Genomic DNA, 18,524 nt, shown 5'->3' on the forward strand with positions numbered 1-18,524 from the left:
TGAGTTTTATAAAAAAACCCCAAACACTAAGGATTTGAACATAAACGTGGCTTAAATATTTGATCTGTACCAATAGAACAGACTGAAACAAACTGTCAGTATCAGTTGTTTCTGACGTTCCCTAGGAGTCTTCACAGCAGTTCTCTCTTGAGTTAGCTCACTGGCCTTTTCTGGGGAGAAGAAAGGAAAGATTTGTTCTCTGAGAGATAATACACAGTTTTTATCTTGGCCACAGTTCACCTGTTGTCTCTGGTTTCTGATATTTAATTAGTTGGATCAACTCCATGTGAAAGAATAGAAGAATAGTTACTGCTGGATAATTGAGGAGAAATCTTAAAATTTAGAACAATAGTTATTGCTGCCTGTCATAAAATTGGGAGTAATAAGGTGTTTTTTCTTCCCTCACAAACAGTTAACAGTTTTCCAGTTTATAAATGAGGGCTTACCTGCTTTACATGGGATTAAGTAATAATGTATATTTTTTCGTTTTCTGGGAGACAGATCATGTATAGAGAAATCTCAAGCATAGAGTTACAGGATCTAAAAGCCTTAGACACTAAAAGTCCATCGCTTATGTTCAGATGTTCTGTTCATATTTTGAAACTTCAGTTAAGAGTGTTGTATAGTTAAACTCTTCTTATTTGCATTGTTTTTCTGTATTTGCTATCTCTAAATAGTTCTATTCTTCCTTAGTAAAATTGGAACTGTTTAGAGCTGGATGGCTTAAAGACTTCAACTCACTTAGATACTTTTATTCTTCTCAGGAGCTGATTGACATAAAGATGCTGCAGTGTAAGAGGGTTATAAATGGCAAGTACAGCATTTCTTTTGTTAACAAGCATTCTTTTTTCTAGTTACAAGACAATATTATTTCTCTGAAGTAATTTTGTAGTGCTTACAATGAGGTGTCAATACATTTAGTCTCGGTAAACAGTGCCTAGGGACTTAATATGAGCTTTTGAAGCTCTACCTTATACCTATCAGCTGGTCTAGAGGTTCAAATTTTGTTTCCCTTCTTAAGTAATTTTGGTAGTTCAGTCAGTGTCCCTCACGAAAACCACAAACCTATTTGGAGGATAGGGCTAACGGATTAGAAACTGACAGGTTGTTATTCTTTTTCAGGCCCTAACACAAGGTCTTTCTCCACCATTGGCTTCGTTTATTGCAGAGATTGTGTGAGTTTTCTGTTAAACTCCTTGACAGAGGCGAGGTCACTGAGTGTGCACGTATAGGCCTCCTAAAGTGAAAGATTTTATAATCCCTGGAATTATGTCTTTCTCTTTTATTAAGAAGGACGCAATCAGTGTTAGAAATCCATTACTAATGTTTCAGCATTATGCTTCCTGGCAGGGGGTGAAATAAACGAGTAGCTAGAGTAGACAGGACATTACAGTTCCAGTGCATTCTTTAAAACATTAAAGCTTATAGTTTTATGTGGGTTGAAAAGGACATAACAAACCTGTAATTAACAGATAATCGTCCTCAATTCTATGTCTACGTATTGTCTTCAGCTTCTCAGTCTCTACTGCCTTCGTATGCTATTGCAATAAAGAATAAACAGTAAAAAAACCTCTGCTTTTGGCTTTTGTTATTACTTTCTTCCTTTTTTACATCTCTACAAGCAAATATAAAATCTGATTTCTTGAGTAAAACCACTAATATTAGTTACAAAGCCTTTTAATTTTTCAAGAAAACTTCACTAGCGTCCAAGAAACCAATTCAGAGACAGTTTACAATCAGTAATGAGTGTACTTTATAAATGTTAGCTGTTTGTGGCATTGCAATATGCATGCCTTTTAGTCTACTGTAATGAGGAAGCAAGACATAAAAGATCTCACTGATTATCTTTCATTAATTTGAGGTCTGCGAGCTAGATTTGGCCTGATGATTTTCACATATAAGTTCTCGAAAAGGTATCTTTGACACCTCCCCAGCTGAGTGGAACAACAAACAGTGGTTCATACTGTCCCTGTTGGGGGAAAAAACCTACAAATCTACTTCCCCTTCCCACCCCTTCTCAAAAATGGTGCAATTGTGTTCATGCTGACTGATTAATGATTAGACTTGTTTGGTGCTGATGCCTGTCCAAGAAACGGTCTGGGGATTGACTAAGGAATACTAAGGGAGGGAAACAACCGTGTGCAAGAAATGTGCTGCAAGGACACAGAGGAGGTAGTGTTCCATTAATTCTGTTGTTCATGGAAGACTTATTTGGTAGCATTTCATTTATATAGAAGTTATGTAGTCTCATGACTTTATCATTACATTTGTATATCATTTTTTATCTGGTTTATTTGCTTTTCTTTTCATATAGAAGTACTGGAAACAATTGACTTTGTTGCACCTAACGAAAGAGTTGTTTTCAGAACCTGTGAGAGGGAGAAGGACCATGTTGTCTTTCAAATGGTAAGAAACAAACCACTGGTACTCTACAGAAAACACTATAGTTAAAGAAGGTAGTGCTTGTAGCATTAATCCAACTCTAAAGCAGCTCTGGTATTGTAGACTGTCCATTTCTTGAAGCTTCTGGTGGGTGTAAAATTTCACACCAAATGTGTTGCAGAATTCCTGATCTGCGGGTACACATGCAGTCAAGATGCTACGTTATCAGTTCTTCATGCAGCTGTTTTCAGAAGAGGTGATTAAGATTAATATTGTGCTCTATGGCAGCAGCTTGTTTATTTTTTAATAGATCTCTTTGATATATTTCCAAATGTGTAGATTCCAAACATAAATTATGCTGATATGTGATCACGTGTTTAAGTCTTGCACTGTTCAGAAAACAGTCTCACTGTTTACTGAGAGGATTAGTATGTGCATTAACACTGCACAAATGGATTAAAGGCTGCTGGAGAGAGAAAGGTAGTAATACGTTCCTTGAGAACACTCTGTGTAGAAGAAGAGGTGATGGGGTTTAGACAAAGCGAGAAGTGTGGACTGCATTAGATATTGAAAAAGACCTTTTTTTGGGGTAATGATCGCTCTGGAATAGGTTCCTTAGAGAGGCTGTAGAGCTGTTATTAGTGGAACTTCTTAAGAACATGATAAATAAATATCTAATGGTGATGGGCTGAGAACATTTAATACTGCTGCAGGTTAAGAGGATGGACAGACCTCTCCAGATACCTTTTTGTATCCCCTTCTTTTATTCAGGGGCTGACTTAGTACATGCTTTAGCTGAATGGTTTTTAGCTATCTTTTGTGCCATGAATGGGTCTCTGTCGCTTTGTGCTAAATGTTTAGAGTAACTGTAGTTGCACACACATCCAAGTGAGCACTTTTTTTATTAATTCGATGATATTTCGTAATTGTAAATACTTTTGTTTTACCAACAGGGTTCAGCAGATGCTGAAAGAGCACTGGCAGTGGCTAAGCTTGTGTAAGTCATCTTCTCTCACTCCCTTCCTGCTATTGGTTTGTTGTTTGTTTATTTATATAGAGGCATTATTGTGTAAGATGTTTTTTTTATTATTGAGAGGATCAAGGAAGGTCTTGATAAGACCAAGAAAATTTCTGTAGGAGCTGCACAGTGAAGTGTAGCGTCTCAAAAGATCAGTGATATAATGGTGTAACTGCAACCTCTGTTTAAAGTAATTCTTGCTCAAAACAGTGGCTGCATAAGTTCTGTACTAGGATTGCTGGCTTTTTCTAGTGCAGTAAGTATGTCTTTGATCTCTCCAATCTGACACTTCCCTGGGTGTTGCATAGCTGCAAGTAAGACCGATATCCCTGCAAATGTCTCCTTCTGTTTGTGATTTGAAGCGCCAAATAAAGTATTGTGCAGGAACGAAAGGTATCTCAAACCCTTTTAAAAGGTGTTTTTAAGTTCCACTTCAAATAGATGGATGGCTTGGTAGGACTTGGCTTTAATGACAGTAGTGAATATACTTAATCTTATATAAACATATTTAAGGTAAGTATTTGCAGCTCCTGCACAGCACTGGTCATTGAACCCTGTGGACAGACTGATCTTCAAATCACTGTTAAAATAAATATGTGACTTACATAAGGGAGAAGCTGAAAAGTCAGAAGTTCAAATAAAAGCTTAACCTAAATTCTCATTTAAGCCTTAATGATGATGAAAAAACTATCCTGGAAAGGTGTCTGTTTCCTGACTCTTGTTCTAATATGCTGAAAAATATTTAATTGTTTAACTCTTCTCTTTCAGGGAGAATGATGTAGCTGGTATTGACATCAACATGGGATGCCCAAAAGAATATTCCACTAAGGCAAGTAGATTTTGATTACTCTTAAATAAACTTTTTCTTTATTAGAAGTACGAAATTCCTGTTCTGGCTGCCATGAGCAAATTTAAGCAGTAGAATTTTCATGCCCCACGGAAGAAAAAAGTGAAATTCTGTGTCTGTTTTATTTATGTATTTAGATTCTGTTGTTTCTGAAGTTCCTCTCTTTTGCTGCCAGATGACTTTTGAGATAAAGTGGTATTAGAAAGGAACTGTAGTCATGTTGAGGACATCACGATCTGATAATATTTCCAGAAATGTTTGCTTTAGCCTTTATTACTTTCTTCTGTATTGTAACTAATTACATGGAAGAGTACTTTATCTTTCCACAGAACTAAGAACAAAACATTAAAACACCCATGCTGTACTAGGGTGAAAGGTCGGAAATTCAAATTACAGAATCATGGAATGGTTTCTGTTGGAAGGGACATTTAAAGGTCATTCAGTCCAACCCCCTGCAATGAACAGGGACATCTTTAATTCGATCAGGTTGCTCAGAGCCCCGTCCAATGTGACCTTGAATGTTTCCAGTGATGGGGCTTCTGCCACCTTTCTGTGCAGCCTGTTCCACCCTTACTGTAAAAAATTTCTTCCTTATGTCTAGTCTAAGTCTCCCCTCTGAGTTTAACGCCATGGCCCCTTGTCCTATTGCTACAGGCCTTACCAAAACGTCTGCCCCTGTCTTTATTGCAAGGCCCCTTGAAATACTGGAAGGCCACTGTGAGGTCTCACTGGAGCCTTCTCCAGGCTGAACAATCCAAACTCTCCCAGCCTTTCCTCGTAGGAGAGGTGTTCCAGCCCTCTAATCATGTGGCCTCCTCTGGACCCGCCCCGACAGATCCATGTCCTTTTTGTTCTGGGGACTCCAGAGCTGGATGCAGGGCTCTAGGTGGGATCTCACTAGAGTGGAGCGAGGGGGCAGAGTCCCCTCACTCACCCTGCCAGCCACAAATGCTGTTGAATGGTTATTCTCTGACAGTAGTTTTAGGTCAAAAAAGGCCATACAATTTTGAGCTCACTTCGTATTGGCCTCTAGATCTATGTATGCAGATGAGAGAGTACAGAAAGAACAGCTAAAATATTAACTTGTTAGTGTTCATAATTTGTGTCCACTACAGCCACTTAGTTTGTATTAGCCTATTTTCTAATTGTAGCATGTAGACGGAAAGTGCAGGTACCAAGACCTCTCAAATGTGGTGTGTAAAATCAATAAATCTTTTAAGCTGTCAGTTAATGAGAAGAAACTGGATGATTTCAATAGCTAAAAATGGCTTTTTGGAAATCCCGTCTTCTCCATAAAGTAACGGGAGCAAGTTGGTACCTTGAGTTACAGCGCAATTATCCTGATACGGTTCTAGAAAATGTGTTTCACCAAAGCATTCTCTAATGCTCCTGCATTTTAGATTTTGCTATTTTCTCCTTTTTTTTTTTTTTATTCTTAATATAACATTGTACTTTCGCTGTGATCTGATATTAGGCAAAATAAATGAGTAGAAAAATGTGTTTGTCTAGTACGTAACAGTTTCTGTCTGTTATCTCAGGGAGGTATGGGAGCAGCACTGCTATCTGATCCTGACAAAATAGAGTCTGTAAGTATCACCTTGTGGGTTTTGAACTGCCTTGGGAAGTATTATGTACTGTGCTTTACTGGAAGCAAGAATAAGTACATGGAAGACAAACTTGTAAATGCTGGAGGGGAATAATCAATACTGAATACTGAAATTAAGGTTACAGATAAATAGTCCTGATTTAGCTGCATGAAAATGAAAGACCTTTGCGCTTTACTTTGAAATGATCAGTTTACTGGTCACCTCATATTAAAAGCAGTGTTGAAACTCCAGCAGAAGTTAAAATCAAAAAAAGTGCAAATAAAAATGGCTTAGACTAGAAATAGGTTTGTGCATCTAACAGATAAAATTATATGCTCAATTACGGACTGCACGTATTCTTCTAGCATGTGAGATTCTTTATAGAGGAACAGTAACTAGTGTTAACATTGTTCCAATTTCTTTCAATGTTCAAGAGAAAGAGGAGAGAGCTTTATTCATGTCACTGTGGTGATCATGGTTTTGTGTTTTTTTTTTCAGATATTGACAACCCTTGTAAAAGGGATTTGTAAACCAATAACCTGCAAAATCCGCATTTTGCCCTCGGTAAGAACATAAATGATTATGCTCAAGTGTTTAGTTGTTGAATTCTGTGGTTTTAAATCAGTTAGAAAATACGTCATTCCAATATATTGGTATTTTAGACCTATTATGCCTATATGAAATAGTACTTGGAATTATAATTTGTATTCAGGATGCTGTCATGACCTGAAGGGTGGTCTGACCTGTAGTTGTATAGAGGTTGTGACTGTGGGTTCATCAGATTTCTTGATACACAAGGACACAGGCTTTCTCAACTTTATTACAGCTTACCACAAATACCACAAAAATAACCATAGTAAGTATTAATAAAGTATTTTCATCCTGTTTATTGTAACCCACTGAGTTAACGCCAGCGCTTTTGTTGGCAGATGCATAAGCATTAAATCAAAATAAAAAAGAAAATGTGCTCTTATTTTAGAAGACGACTGCCAGTTGTGGAATTGACTGAGAGTGATATCGTATAATGTAACAATGTGATGAACTTTGAATTTCTTGACAGTCTGCTTGAAGTTTAAGTTTCAAGAGGGGAAGACCAAGCCCCAATATTACTATGCCTCTCCAACTTCCAACATTCATGTTAACAATGAATATTTCACTGATGAAATTGTGTTTACCAAAGAAACAGCCTGTGCTCTGTAAACTATTTGTATTCTACACAGCAAGGAAATTTTGCATTATCTGACTCCTAATTTACTGTACATGCAATGAGAGCAATAAATACTATGAATGATACCAAATTTAGAAACAACTTCTGCAGCCTTTTTGGAAATGCTTTGATAGGTTGAAGCACTGAAGTTGTTAGCTTATACACAGAGTTTCATAATCTTACCTCTTGAAATCAACATCTTAATTGCAATTAGAGTGACTTTTTTTTCTGGACAGGTTCTTGGGTACAATCATTCATTTCGAAGACGTTGTGCTAAGACTTTTATATTGTTAAACCTGTTACATTTTGTTCTGTCAGTATTCTGAGATTCAGCTATTAAGGATATAGTGAAAATACATAGGTTCTTCTGTCTTGTTTTACAGCGGGTGTAGTTTCTTACTGAGTTTTTTTTTTTCAGTTGGATTCCCTACATGTTTTTAGACCTCCAGGAAATGATGTGCCCTCTCTTTTAGTAACTGATTATTTTGCAAATGTGTGTTTAATTACCTGTGTAGATACCGCGGTTGCATATGACCTGGGTAGGTATTTCCAGAGATGGGTGAATTGTAACTGAGCTAGCTGTTATTAAAAAATCATTTCTACATGCACTTGATATGATTAAATGAACAAATGAAGTCTGTGTGGAAAGAATCACTCTTCATAAGATCACTTTGGTTTTGAGGTACTGCAGTATTAAATCAAAGAAACGGCACCTCTCCTTTTTATTTTATACAGCTATCTTCCTTTTTGTTTCAAGCTGCTTTTACATAACATGTCATCTATCAGAACAGCAGGCGAGCTTCTGTCTCTGTCCATGCCAGCTGGTAGATGTTGCATTTTTCAAAGACGGAATGTGCTATTTTTGTGGTGAGACACAGATCATTCTCCAGCTTTTGAACAGGAAATTTGCCTTATCTTTGAAAGAATCAGTCTCCCTTTCCCCAAAGCTGCCTAAGATGGGCTAATCCAGCAGTCTGGCAAATTTATTTCTGCCCTTTAACAGCATGTTACCTCTTTGAAGATATACTGGGAGCTTTCCCTTTTTCCTCTGTGTATTTTCATTCACTGATCATGTAGAAATAGCATTAGAATTTTTTAGATACAGGTTAACTTTTTTAAGACGCATCTTAGGTGTGATTGCATGTTACGTTGCATCCTCTTATTAAGATGCATTTTAATTACATTTTACAAGTAGTTGTTCGAGACTATTTCTGAGCAAGTATTTTGTGTCGTTTTCAAATGATCATCTGAAAACCTGCTGGAAAATATTCTCCTACTACAGATCAACATATTACCTGGTTTAAGAAAGTTTGTGATTTATAGTTACAAGGAAGTATTGAAAATGGATTCTTAGTTTTGCCATAGGTAGTACTTTAACTGAATGGTTAGGCATGTTGGGAGTTAGTGTTGAAATACAGGAATCGTATCCCTCTTGAGGAAAGAAAAAGACTTCCAGCGTTTGTTTGTACAATGATCACATGATAGATATTCCTTCTTATTTGAGATAAAATCATGTCATTCTCTCTTATCCCTCAGGTGGAGGATACTGTGAATCTGGTAAAGAGAATAGAAAAAACTGGTATTGCTGCCATTGCAGTCCATGGAAGGTAAATTGATTTTTGGCAGGAGAGACTGAGATCGTTTTAGTTCTCTGGTGAAAGTAGTGCAGTATGGTGTGACTGGAGTATACTCTGCATGTAATATGTGGTTCTGATTTCAGCTGTTAACTAAAGCAGTGCTGTAGAAACTCAGGCCAGTAATTAGTGAATTGAACCACTTGGTGCTAGTTTCCTAAAACTTTTGGCTCAAAGACCAAATATAACTAAATTTATCTTGCATAGTCTGTCTAAAAAATGCTGCTTATTGGGATGTGGAATTACAGTAACAATGTTTTTTAAAAAAACATTCATTTGTTATGAAATAATATAAAAAGGAAAAGTATATCAAATGTATAAGGTACTTAAGCAGAAATGAGTATGTCCCAATAATCCTTGAGTCCTGTCTGCTGTGGTTAAGATAACTACAAATTCCATAGGAAATCTTTGGTCTTGTCTCTTTTTTTTGTTTGTTGGAAAGGAAGAAGGAGGAGAGGCCTCAGCACCCTGTCCACTGTGATGTGATCAAAGCCATATCTGAAGCAATCTCCATTCCAGTAATAGCAAAGTAAGTAGGAATAACTTGGTTGTTATTGCAAGATGCCTATGCCTAACTTAAGATTTGCAAGTACAGGAGAAAGAGCCTTCATGTAGGGTCAATACGAAGTTACCTTAGTGTTTAGTTTAGAAATTCTATGTATTTTTCAAAAAGCATTATTTTTTTGTGTCACAATCCATCCTATACCAGTCATTTCTGATTGCATCTAGCAGTTCAGTACATGTTTTTAAGCTGGGTGCGGTATGGCCCTTTCACTGTCTGTCTTGGACACTTGCACATCAGAGATCACTCATCCCACGGCTCAACTTCATTGTATTCTGTGGCCTTGCATTTTCCCTATGTCCTCCTTAGTCTCGAGACATAGAGACACGATCCCACTGAATCTGTCTGCTTGTGTTAATAGATCCTTCAGTAACTCTGTGACAGTAAAATAAGGAACTCGGTCTTAGAAAAGTTTAGCTTCCAAATTGTTAAGTCTTAAGAGCAGTTTTGGAAGCAGAGATAATGAAAAATATCAGACTATTCTAAACCAACACGTTTAGCTATTTCATCTCTTTCTAAGTGGCAGTAGAATATCCTTGGCTAGAGAAGCAGTGCTCTTAAAATGAAGTCCTGTCTTCACTGATCTTGAGTGTTCATGGAAAAGCTGCATCTCTGCTAACTGTATACTTGGATCGGTAATTTGAGAACTGTTTTCCTTTTCACTTTTCTCTGTAGAAAATACATTGAAAGTCACAGGTTTTGTCTGTTAGGAAAACATATTTCTGTACAGGACAAAGGAAGTATTCCATACTGATAATCTTTGTTGATCTACTTTTCAGTGGTTCACCCCCTTTCTAGTTTTCAGAATATTTTGTTAAATAATATGGAATAAAAAAATCAAGCTAAATTCACATTGTGCGTTGCCATGGATTCTTTCTTTGCCAAGGTAAAAGATAAGGCTAACAATTTTTCTTAGATTTATGCATGTCACACTCATACAGCTCTGTATGAGTACTTTCTATGATGTAGAAGCATGCAATTAAGATATAAAAAATCAGAGTTTTATTGTTGGTAAATTGCTTCTAATTAATCCCTGTATCAATTTATGCCTTTGCAAGTGTCCCAACATACTGAACTAACCTTAACAATCCTATTTTTTTATGATTCTCTGAAAAAGATATGATCTTTGTTTTAAATCCACTTAGTAGATGTAAACGTGCAACTTTAAATCCTGCTTATTAATGATATTTGATCCAAGTTACTTGCTGTAACTTATTTGGGTAGTATTTTGAGAATTCAACTCTTACCTCAAGCTTGGCTGGGAAATATACAGGAATGGATAAAAAGAAGTAGACTGGTGCTAAAAAAAGGCAGGAAAATTTAAATTGATAGTATGATTTCTAGAATGTATAGAGACAGTACAGTAGAAGCAGTGCAGCCTTCTATTAACTTGAAAGTGCTTTGTGACTGATCCAGAAGCACTACTTGTAATTACTCTCCATGTGTTAGTACCAGAGGGAAAATGGAATGATGCTGTCCATACTTCACGTGGTTTTGATATCAGTTGTGCCCACACAGTTCATTGAAGGTTACAGAACTGGCAATTGCAAGGTATCATTTTTGAAACAATATGAAAGTGATTCTTTGTGGGCCTTATCCGTTAAGGACTGTGAAAGTACACAGTTTGTATAAAACATGAACTATATTCTATCTTCATAAAACCAATCTCCTATTTTTAAGAGCTATATGTAGATAATGAAAGGTACTATAATTAATGTTTTAATGAGCCATCGCTAATAAAACTCTCAGACCCATTTGTTCTCTTAGATGTGAGATAATATCCTAGATGTATAATATCACATTGAAAATACAAGGCTGTGTTAAAGTACAAGTAATAGCAAATAAAACTTTCAAGATTATAATGGTGATGTTCATTTTTAGTGGAGGATCTCATGACTTCATCAAAGAATATATGGACATCGAGACCTTCCAGAAAGCAACAGCTACGTCATCAGTAATGATAGCACGTGCTGCCATGTGGAATCCATCTGTCTTCAGAAAAGAGGGTCTTCTCCCCTTGAAGCAAGTCATGCAAGATTACATCAAATATGTATGTTTTTTGGAAGATCTTACTTGTAGTTAAGATTGTTTAGAATTGTTAATCCAAACCTTACTACAGTATTTTACCTCCTCTTAATTTCAAAGGAGATAATTTAACATGCTGCATGTGATATGAGTCTTGCAAATCAACCGCTGCTTCCTCTGTTTTATTTTGTTTAGAAAAAAGAATTCAGGAATCTATATTCAGAAAACAGTTTTCCCAATCATTCTTCTCTTAAATACCGTAACTTTTAGCCCTTTTTTCTTGGGAACGTTTATGTGGCTTACAAGGCTATCTACCAATGTCTAGGGATTTGAAAGGCTACGTAAGCCAACTCTCTTGATGTTACAGTCATGCAAATAACATTGAACAGGAAAAAAAAGGAATATTAAATACTCGGTTGCATTTTTAGAAAGTAATTGCTTTTCAAAAATACTTTCAAGAATTTTTAACAGCAGGAAAGCAACAGAGATGATTTGCCACTAATGTAAAGCTGTGTTGGAGTATTAGCTGAGTCATCTATTCTATAAAGTTTTATTTCTTATTCAAAATACACAATTTTAATGACTTAATCAGAAATCAGTGGCTTTGATCATGTAATCAACTCAATTTTTTTTTGTTTTTGAAAATTTGAACTGCCATTAACTAGTTATTTCATAAGATATCACTGCATCACTAGTCAGTTACGTAAACTGGTCAACTCTTTCTTCATAATTGAATAAGTTGAACATCTGTTCATCAAAGCATGCCAAGATAATCAGATTATACTCACATTCATGAGTACGCTTGAATATGTTACTGAAGAAACTGCACATTGTGTTTTGCCTTTCAATAACGATTTTGAAATTCAGCAAGAGACATAAGCACTATAAATTTGTTTGATATGTCTTTATATGCTTTGTGTCTCTCCTTCAGGCAGTGAGATACGATAATCACTATACCAACACAAAATACTGTTTGTGTCAGATGCTAAGGGAACAGTTGGAAACTGCTCAGGGTAAGAAGCTGCATGCTGCACAGTCCACACAGGAGATCTGGTAAGTACATGCTTTAGAAATAGGAATTGGACTTGTTGCTACGGCCTCCTGGTGGTGATGGCGTGTTACAGCCATTCAGGGCTCAAACCACAATACTGAGTGCAAGTGAACAGGCTGCTGCATTCCAGACAAAAAAAAAATGCATAACATTATTAGTTGTCTTCTCTTAGAAGCATCAGCTAGCATTTATTCAGCTTCATTGCTTTTCCACTTAGAGCACTGGAGATGGCTTTGTGGCCAGAACTCATTTTGTCATTGAACAGCCTTGTACCAATGAGCATTCTTAGAACAGTCGGAAAGTAAAAGTTTTCCTATACTGCAGCTTTTATTGTTGTTATCCTCTGCAGAAAACATATGGTTTCAGTTTTTCAAAGTAGATGTGGCCTGCTGTGGATCTGAAATTTAAAAAGATTTGAGTCTCTTGCCTTTGGCCCAAATCCTAGTTGCTTCTTCCCTTGCATTGAGGCTTGTGAATAATGCTCTGAAGTCAGAAAATCTGAGATTTTGAGGTATTTGGATGTTATAGTGTTTATTGCTTGCAGTATTTTTAAATACTAAAATTAGATGAAGAATATTTCCTAATTTTTGCTCTCATTGCCCTTGTGGAGCTGATGCACCAGGAGTCACTTGACGTCCTTTGCTGATTGATATTAATTGATCTAATAACTTGAACATTGCAGGACCTGTGTTTCTGTTTGATTTGGTCTGGGCCTTCAGGCTGCAAATTGAATATATAGTGCTGGAAATGAGAACATTCTTTTTCTACTTGTAGCTCAAGAGTGCCTGTTAAGAATTGAAGGAGAAACAATGTAATGTCTCTGTGCAGAATATAGCTACACTTTCATGTGATTTCATGTAATAGATACCTACTCTGTCTAAACACAGTTGGTTTCTAGACTTACTTTTCGCTGTCATAATGTGATACAAGATTTATAGGCTGATCTCTGATGCAAACAAATTCTGTTTGAATAGTGAAGCCTTTGAAATGACTGACTACTATGAAGAAACAACTGCTATTTTTGAAGCGAAGAAGACATCTTTGGAAATTGGCACACAGGATGAAGATGACCAAATGCAAGATCCAGATGTAATAAAAATGGCTGTTAAATTTGACAAGTAAGCATGCAAATTAAGTTATCTTGTCTCTGAACATAAAAAAAACTGAATTTTACAGTGCCTTATGGGTTTTTTTGAAAATAACAATTCAAATAACAGCACTTATGGAGTGAATTTTTATGAAGCAGTTTGTGTACATCGTTACATAAACACTACTGTCACCACCCTTCAGATGCTACTTGGATGTTGTAAGATGTTCTTTAGTTCTGGGCTTCTTGGTACTGCTTAATTCTCTTAGTTAACTAAAAGTGCTGAGTGATTATAAAAAATAATCCAAACATCTGTACATAGAAGAATATGAATATACAAAAATACCAACTTGAGTTAGTTTTGGTGAAAATTATCTAAAACACAACAGTTTTTCTGTGAAAAGTCTGCACAAAATTCCTAATACGCTTTTCTAAGCAGATAGCATGTTCTCATCTGCAGTCTTCTAAATGTGTTCCAGTCATAAGGTATTCCTTGAAAAACTAATTCGTGTTATTATGAATAATAATTTTAATATATCAAGTAACCTTTGATCATAAGCTGTGAAAACTATAGAATTGCTGTTACTTTCCATGTTATACCCTGTGTGCTATGTTTGCTATTAAGTCTATGAAACAGTACAAGAAGAGTGATATAAAATGCTCCTCAAAATCAATCATAACACTTTAATATTTAGCAGATATATTACTTGAGGCCTGAATACAGTGGTTTTACAGTGTTTCTTTTTTCCTGCCAGGTACAAGGGGTTGTAATTCTGTGTCAGTAACTGAATCGATGCCTACCTTTCCTGCACTTTTTCATTTGATAACGCTACTGTCTCATAACAGAAGCAACTTCTTTTCTTTTTTCTAGTGTTTAATCTTATTTTGTAGTTTATAATAAACCTTGCCAAACCCTATCTCTATTCTGTGACATATATTTAGTTAGAATCTCCTTTCTGGTAAGTATCTTTTCTCTAGTTGTGTTACTACAGGATATGAATGTTTGGGAAAAATTAATTCGAAAGTTTAGATTTTATTTTAGCTGCTACGTCAGACATATTAATTGATTTATCTAATAAGGAAGCAGCATTTTTCTCATAATTTGAGCTGTAGAAAACAAAGAATAAGTGGTAGAAATAATATAATGAGAAGCACTATCTGTTTTAGAATATTTTTGTTTAGTAAGTAAACTCTGCACACAATTGTTGACCACAAATTTTTATGTCTAGGCGAGAATATCCACCACAGATTACTCCAAAAATGTATCTTCTGGAATGGTGTAGGAAAGAAAAGCATCCTCAGCCTGTTTATGAAACTGTGAGTCAATGAAGAAAACCTTTCAACCCTCTTCTTCTGCCTTGTCTATGAAATTAAGTGTTTTATGACTCTAGGTAGTGAGAAATTCAGCTTCCCGGACTGGCATAGCTCTTGAGTAAGCAGTTTCAGGAATGGGAACACACATGTGTATGAAAATATCACCATATTTTATTAGAAAATAAAAATTTAGAAGTCAGACCTTCAGTCTGGTTTGGATTCACGCGTGAAAGAAGTTGCTGTAACTATAGGTCATTATGTAGGATTCCGTGACTGACTTTTACTTCTGTTATGTAAAGAATTTGGATTCAGAATGTTTTCTCTGTTGTTGTGAATTAAAGGTGTAAAGACACCTTCACTGTGGTGTAAAGACAAGAATAACAAAAAGTTTCGACAGTCTTGTTTGTTCTGTAAATGACATGACCGGGTTTTTGACAAGCCCCTTCCTTTTGATTCTTTTTTTATTCCAGGTTCAAAGACCACTCGATAGATTATTCTGTTCAGTAGTGACAGTAGCTGAGCAAAAATACACATCAACTCTCTGGTAAGCTATCCTTGATGGTTTTTATAGCTGTATTGTAATTGTTTCTGAAATGCTGCTTAAACTTGCAGTGCAAGTGTACTCCAGTTTATTTCAGATGGCTTTAGTAAACTCAACTAAATGCTACCTTTAAATCTACCTCTCGGTGGCAGAAAGGATTGAAAATTTCTGAGAATTGAATGTGACAAGAGGAAGTGAGATTTAGCATAATCAGATAAACCATTACAGATTTTTACTCACTTTGTACATTAGTCAACAAGAAGTGTATTGGAAAGGGAGCAAATAAATGACCTGGTTCAGTTGCGTCTGTGAAGAGTTTGGGAACTAACCAAGGGAGGCAGAGGAGAATGTTGGAGGAAGTCATGTCTTCAGCCACAACAGCAGATGCATTCCCGATAACAATTCAGGATTGAATGTCTACATGCAGTGAAGCGGAGGGCAGTTAACTGGATTCTCAGAGATCACAGTTAATCAGCACCTACATGCAGGGCCGCTCTAAAGTTTCCTGACGTATTTTATACAATCATCTATTAATACTTGAGTCGACTTCAGGCATTCATTGAACTTGATTTAACAGCAAAGCTAGAGCTCAGCATCGAACATTTGAAAGAGGACATATGCATACAACAATTATTGGCACTTGCAGCATTCCTGTTCGGAAACTTTAGGGAGGTAAGCTCAGCTGATATGAAGCTTAGAGAAGAAAATGTTTTCAAATATTGAATTTCACAAATGTGTAAGCTGCAGTCCATTTCAGAAATGACAGAATTTTTATTTTTCTGGAACAGTTCCTGATTTTGTCAATATCAATGAATTTGTTTGCCTACCAGTGATTATATGTGAGCCAGAGTGTTTTTCAAGAAAGTGATCCTTCAAAACTCAGTTTTGTTTAGTGATTGTAAATCATAGAATCATTTATGTTGGAAAAGACCTTTAAGTCATCCAGTCCAACTGTAAATCTAACACTGCCCAGCCACCACTAAACCATGTTCCTAAGCAGCATATCTACATGTCTTTTAAATGCCTCCAGGCATGGTGACTCAGCCACTTCCCTGTTCCAGTGCTTGACAACCCTTTCAGTGAAGTAATATTTCCTCATATCTAACCTAAACTTCCCCTGGTGCAACTTAAGGTCATTTCCTCTCATCCTGTCACTCGTTACTTGGGAGAAGAAACCAACATGCTTCTTGCTATGACCTGCTTTCAGGTAGTTGTAGAGAAATGTGAAGTCTCCCCTTGGCCTCCTTTTCTGCAGACTAAACAGCCTCCAGTCTGTCAGCTGCTCCCTATGACCCCTGTGCTCCAAATCCTTCACCAGCTCCATTGCCCTTCTCTGGACACACTCCCACATTTTAACATCTTTCCTGTAGTGAGGGGCCTTGAATTGAATGCAAGATTCAAGGTGCAGCCTCACCATTGCTGAGTACAGGGAGACAATCCTTTCCCTACTCCTGCTGGCCACATCTTTTCTGGTACAAGCCAGGATGCTGTTGGCTGCCTTGGCCACCTGGACACGGTGCTGGCTCATGTTCAGCCGCTGTCAACCAACACCCCCAGGTCCCTTTCCGCCAAGCCTTTTCAGCCGCTCTTCCCCAGGCGTGGAGCGCTGTGTGGGGTTGTTTTGGCCTAAGTACAGGACAACAGTGAGCCTTGTTAGACCTCATACAAAGTTAAGTTTCTGAGGATTGCATATTGACTTCATACTTTTGAAATGGAGAGTGTTTGAGACACAAGACCTGATGGAAGCACATTTTCTAGGAATACACATCAGGAGCGATGTATCAACATTGGCACCTAGCAAGATGCAAACAGTTTCTGGAACTGGCTTATTTTGTTCTTCTGTTGTGAGATGACTACAAATGCTGTTTATTTCATGATGTTGCATCAGGGACAGGAAATTGTTTGGTTTTTTGGCAGTGTAGAGACTTCAGTTTCTACTTTACTTGTGCTCTGTCTGCTTGTTCTTCAGGGAGAAGTCAAAGAAACTAGCAGAACAGGCTGCAGCTATTGTCTGTCTGAGAACATTGGGTGTCCCAGAGGGAAAGCTGTGTGAGGGAGAAAATCACCTGATTAACAAACGCAAGAGGGAAGACCAGGAGTGCCTGAATAACAGAGACTGCAGAGAAGATCCTGCTGAGCCTTCCTGTAAAAAAGCTAATGTTATTGAAGAATCTTCTGCCGTGAATGTGCCTAAGATGCCATGACAGCATGGAAATTACAGGTTTCACACCTATGCAGCTACAAATTCTCTCCTCTTTGTATATCTTGCTGTTCACATTTCGTTTGGATTCCCTCAGAGACTGATAAATTCCCCAGTTGTGAAAAATGCCACTGAGATGTTTACTGTTCACCACTGTCCCTATGGTGCCTTTCAGACAGTATAAATTAGCAACTTGATTTTAAACAACATTGAGAAGATTATCCCAAATAATAAAACTTTTAAAGTACCAGATATTTTCAAAGCAATTTTGTCATTGGTTTTATTATTTGGTTTTTATTTTTAGGAAGCCTAAAGCGTGCTGGTAAGAGATGTATGAATACATCATCTGTAAGGAGATGGATTAATTTGCAAACTACGTAGTTAATCAGAAAAATTAATGTAGGAGAATATTAGTAGTTAAGTAGACATGGATTTGTCAAATGACTTATGCATGTCTTGCAAGCTTTATTTACACCTGTCATATACCAAGAAAAAGTTATTTGCAGAGAGAAAACTAAGAAATTATAACAATAAGCATTAAAATAACATTTTTGTTTCAGAATTTCTTCTACATTTTACCCTTGAGAAATATGAGATTAATAATTAACCAGCGATTCTCCGTCTTGGGTATTACAATTGTGCCTTTCCAGTAGGGAACTAGATCCAAGATTGGTAGCCATGAATTTGTTGAATGAAGGTACTTTGAGCTGTTTTGTTCTTTTGAACTTGGAAGTTCTAGTAAATGTCTGCATGTATATTCCCTGCAATACTGGACATCCAAATATGGCCTTGTGTGTTTGTTCTTGAAATGTGACCTAGTTTGCCTCAGTATTTAGCTGTTAGTGATAATGGTGGTCTTAATCAAAGGCACATGTTCTCTTCTTAATTTCCCATCATCATAACTTCCTATTAAAGTAAACTGTAAGTTTAAATGCTGTGTGCCAAGAGAGGATACCGACCCGGTCTGATTTTGCGGCCACCCAGCACAGCTTGTCTGATTTAAATTAAAAGTCTTAAATCCCCAAAAGAATGTCTTCATGGATTAAGACAATTCAGGGATTTCAGTTATT

At 36.7% G+C, this 18,524-nt stretch overlaps 1 protein-coding gene across 5 annotated transcripts in view; it reads left to right on the forward strand.

Moving 5' to 3' along the window:
• Positions 1 to 17,706, forward strand: part of DUS2 (dihydrouridine synthase 2) — a 20,246-nt gene extending 2,540 nt beyond the window's left edge. For 3 of the 5 annotated variants that reach the window (XM_054079113.1, XM_054079115.1, XM_054079116.1), the window contains 14 exons: positions 765 to 810; positions 2,315 to 2,406; positions 3,336 to 3,379; positions 4,169 to 4,233; positions 5,790 to 5,833; positions 6,332 to 6,397; positions 8,577 to 8,647; positions 9,117 to 9,203; positions 11,118 to 11,286; positions 12,193 to 12,314; positions 13,287 to 13,430; positions 14,629 to 14,716; positions 15,184 to 15,257; positions 17,224 to 17,706. In XM_054079113.1, the coding sequence (XP_053935088.1) occupies positions 765 to 810; positions 2,315 to 2,406; positions 3,336 to 3,379; positions 4,169 to 4,233; positions 5,790 to 5,833; positions 6,332 to 6,397; positions 8,577 to 8,647; positions 9,117 to 9,203; positions 11,118 to 11,286; positions 12,193 to 12,314; positions 13,287 to 13,430; positions 14,629 to 14,716; positions 15,184 to 15,257; positions 17,224 to 17,458 (1,347 nt within the window). In that variant the 3' untranslated portion in view covers positions 17,459 to 17,706. Of the gene's footprint in view, positions 1 to 764; positions 811 to 1,122; positions 2,173 to 2,314; positions 2,407 to 2,563; positions 2,639 to 3,335; positions 3,380 to 4,168; positions 4,234 to 5,789; positions 5,834 to 6,331; positions 6,398 to 8,576; positions 8,648 to 9,116; positions 9,204 to 11,117; positions 11,287 to 12,192; positions 12,315 to 13,286; positions 13,431 to 14,628; positions 14,717 to 15,183; positions 15,258 to 17,223 lie in introns of those variants that run through there. The other 2 variants (XM_054079117.1, XM_054079118.1) reach the window with 2 other exon arrangements.
• Positions 17,707 to 18,524: the final 818 nt, after the last annotated feature.

Source organism: Cuculus canorus, chromosome 13 (genome assembly GCF_017976375.1).
Source record: "Cuculus canorus isolate bCucCan1 chromosome 13, bCucCan1.pri, whole genome shotgun sequence".
In the NCBI taxonomy this organism is placed as follows: domain Eukaryota; kingdom Metazoa; phylum Chordata; class Aves; order Cuculiformes; family Cuculidae; genus Cuculus; species Cuculus canorus.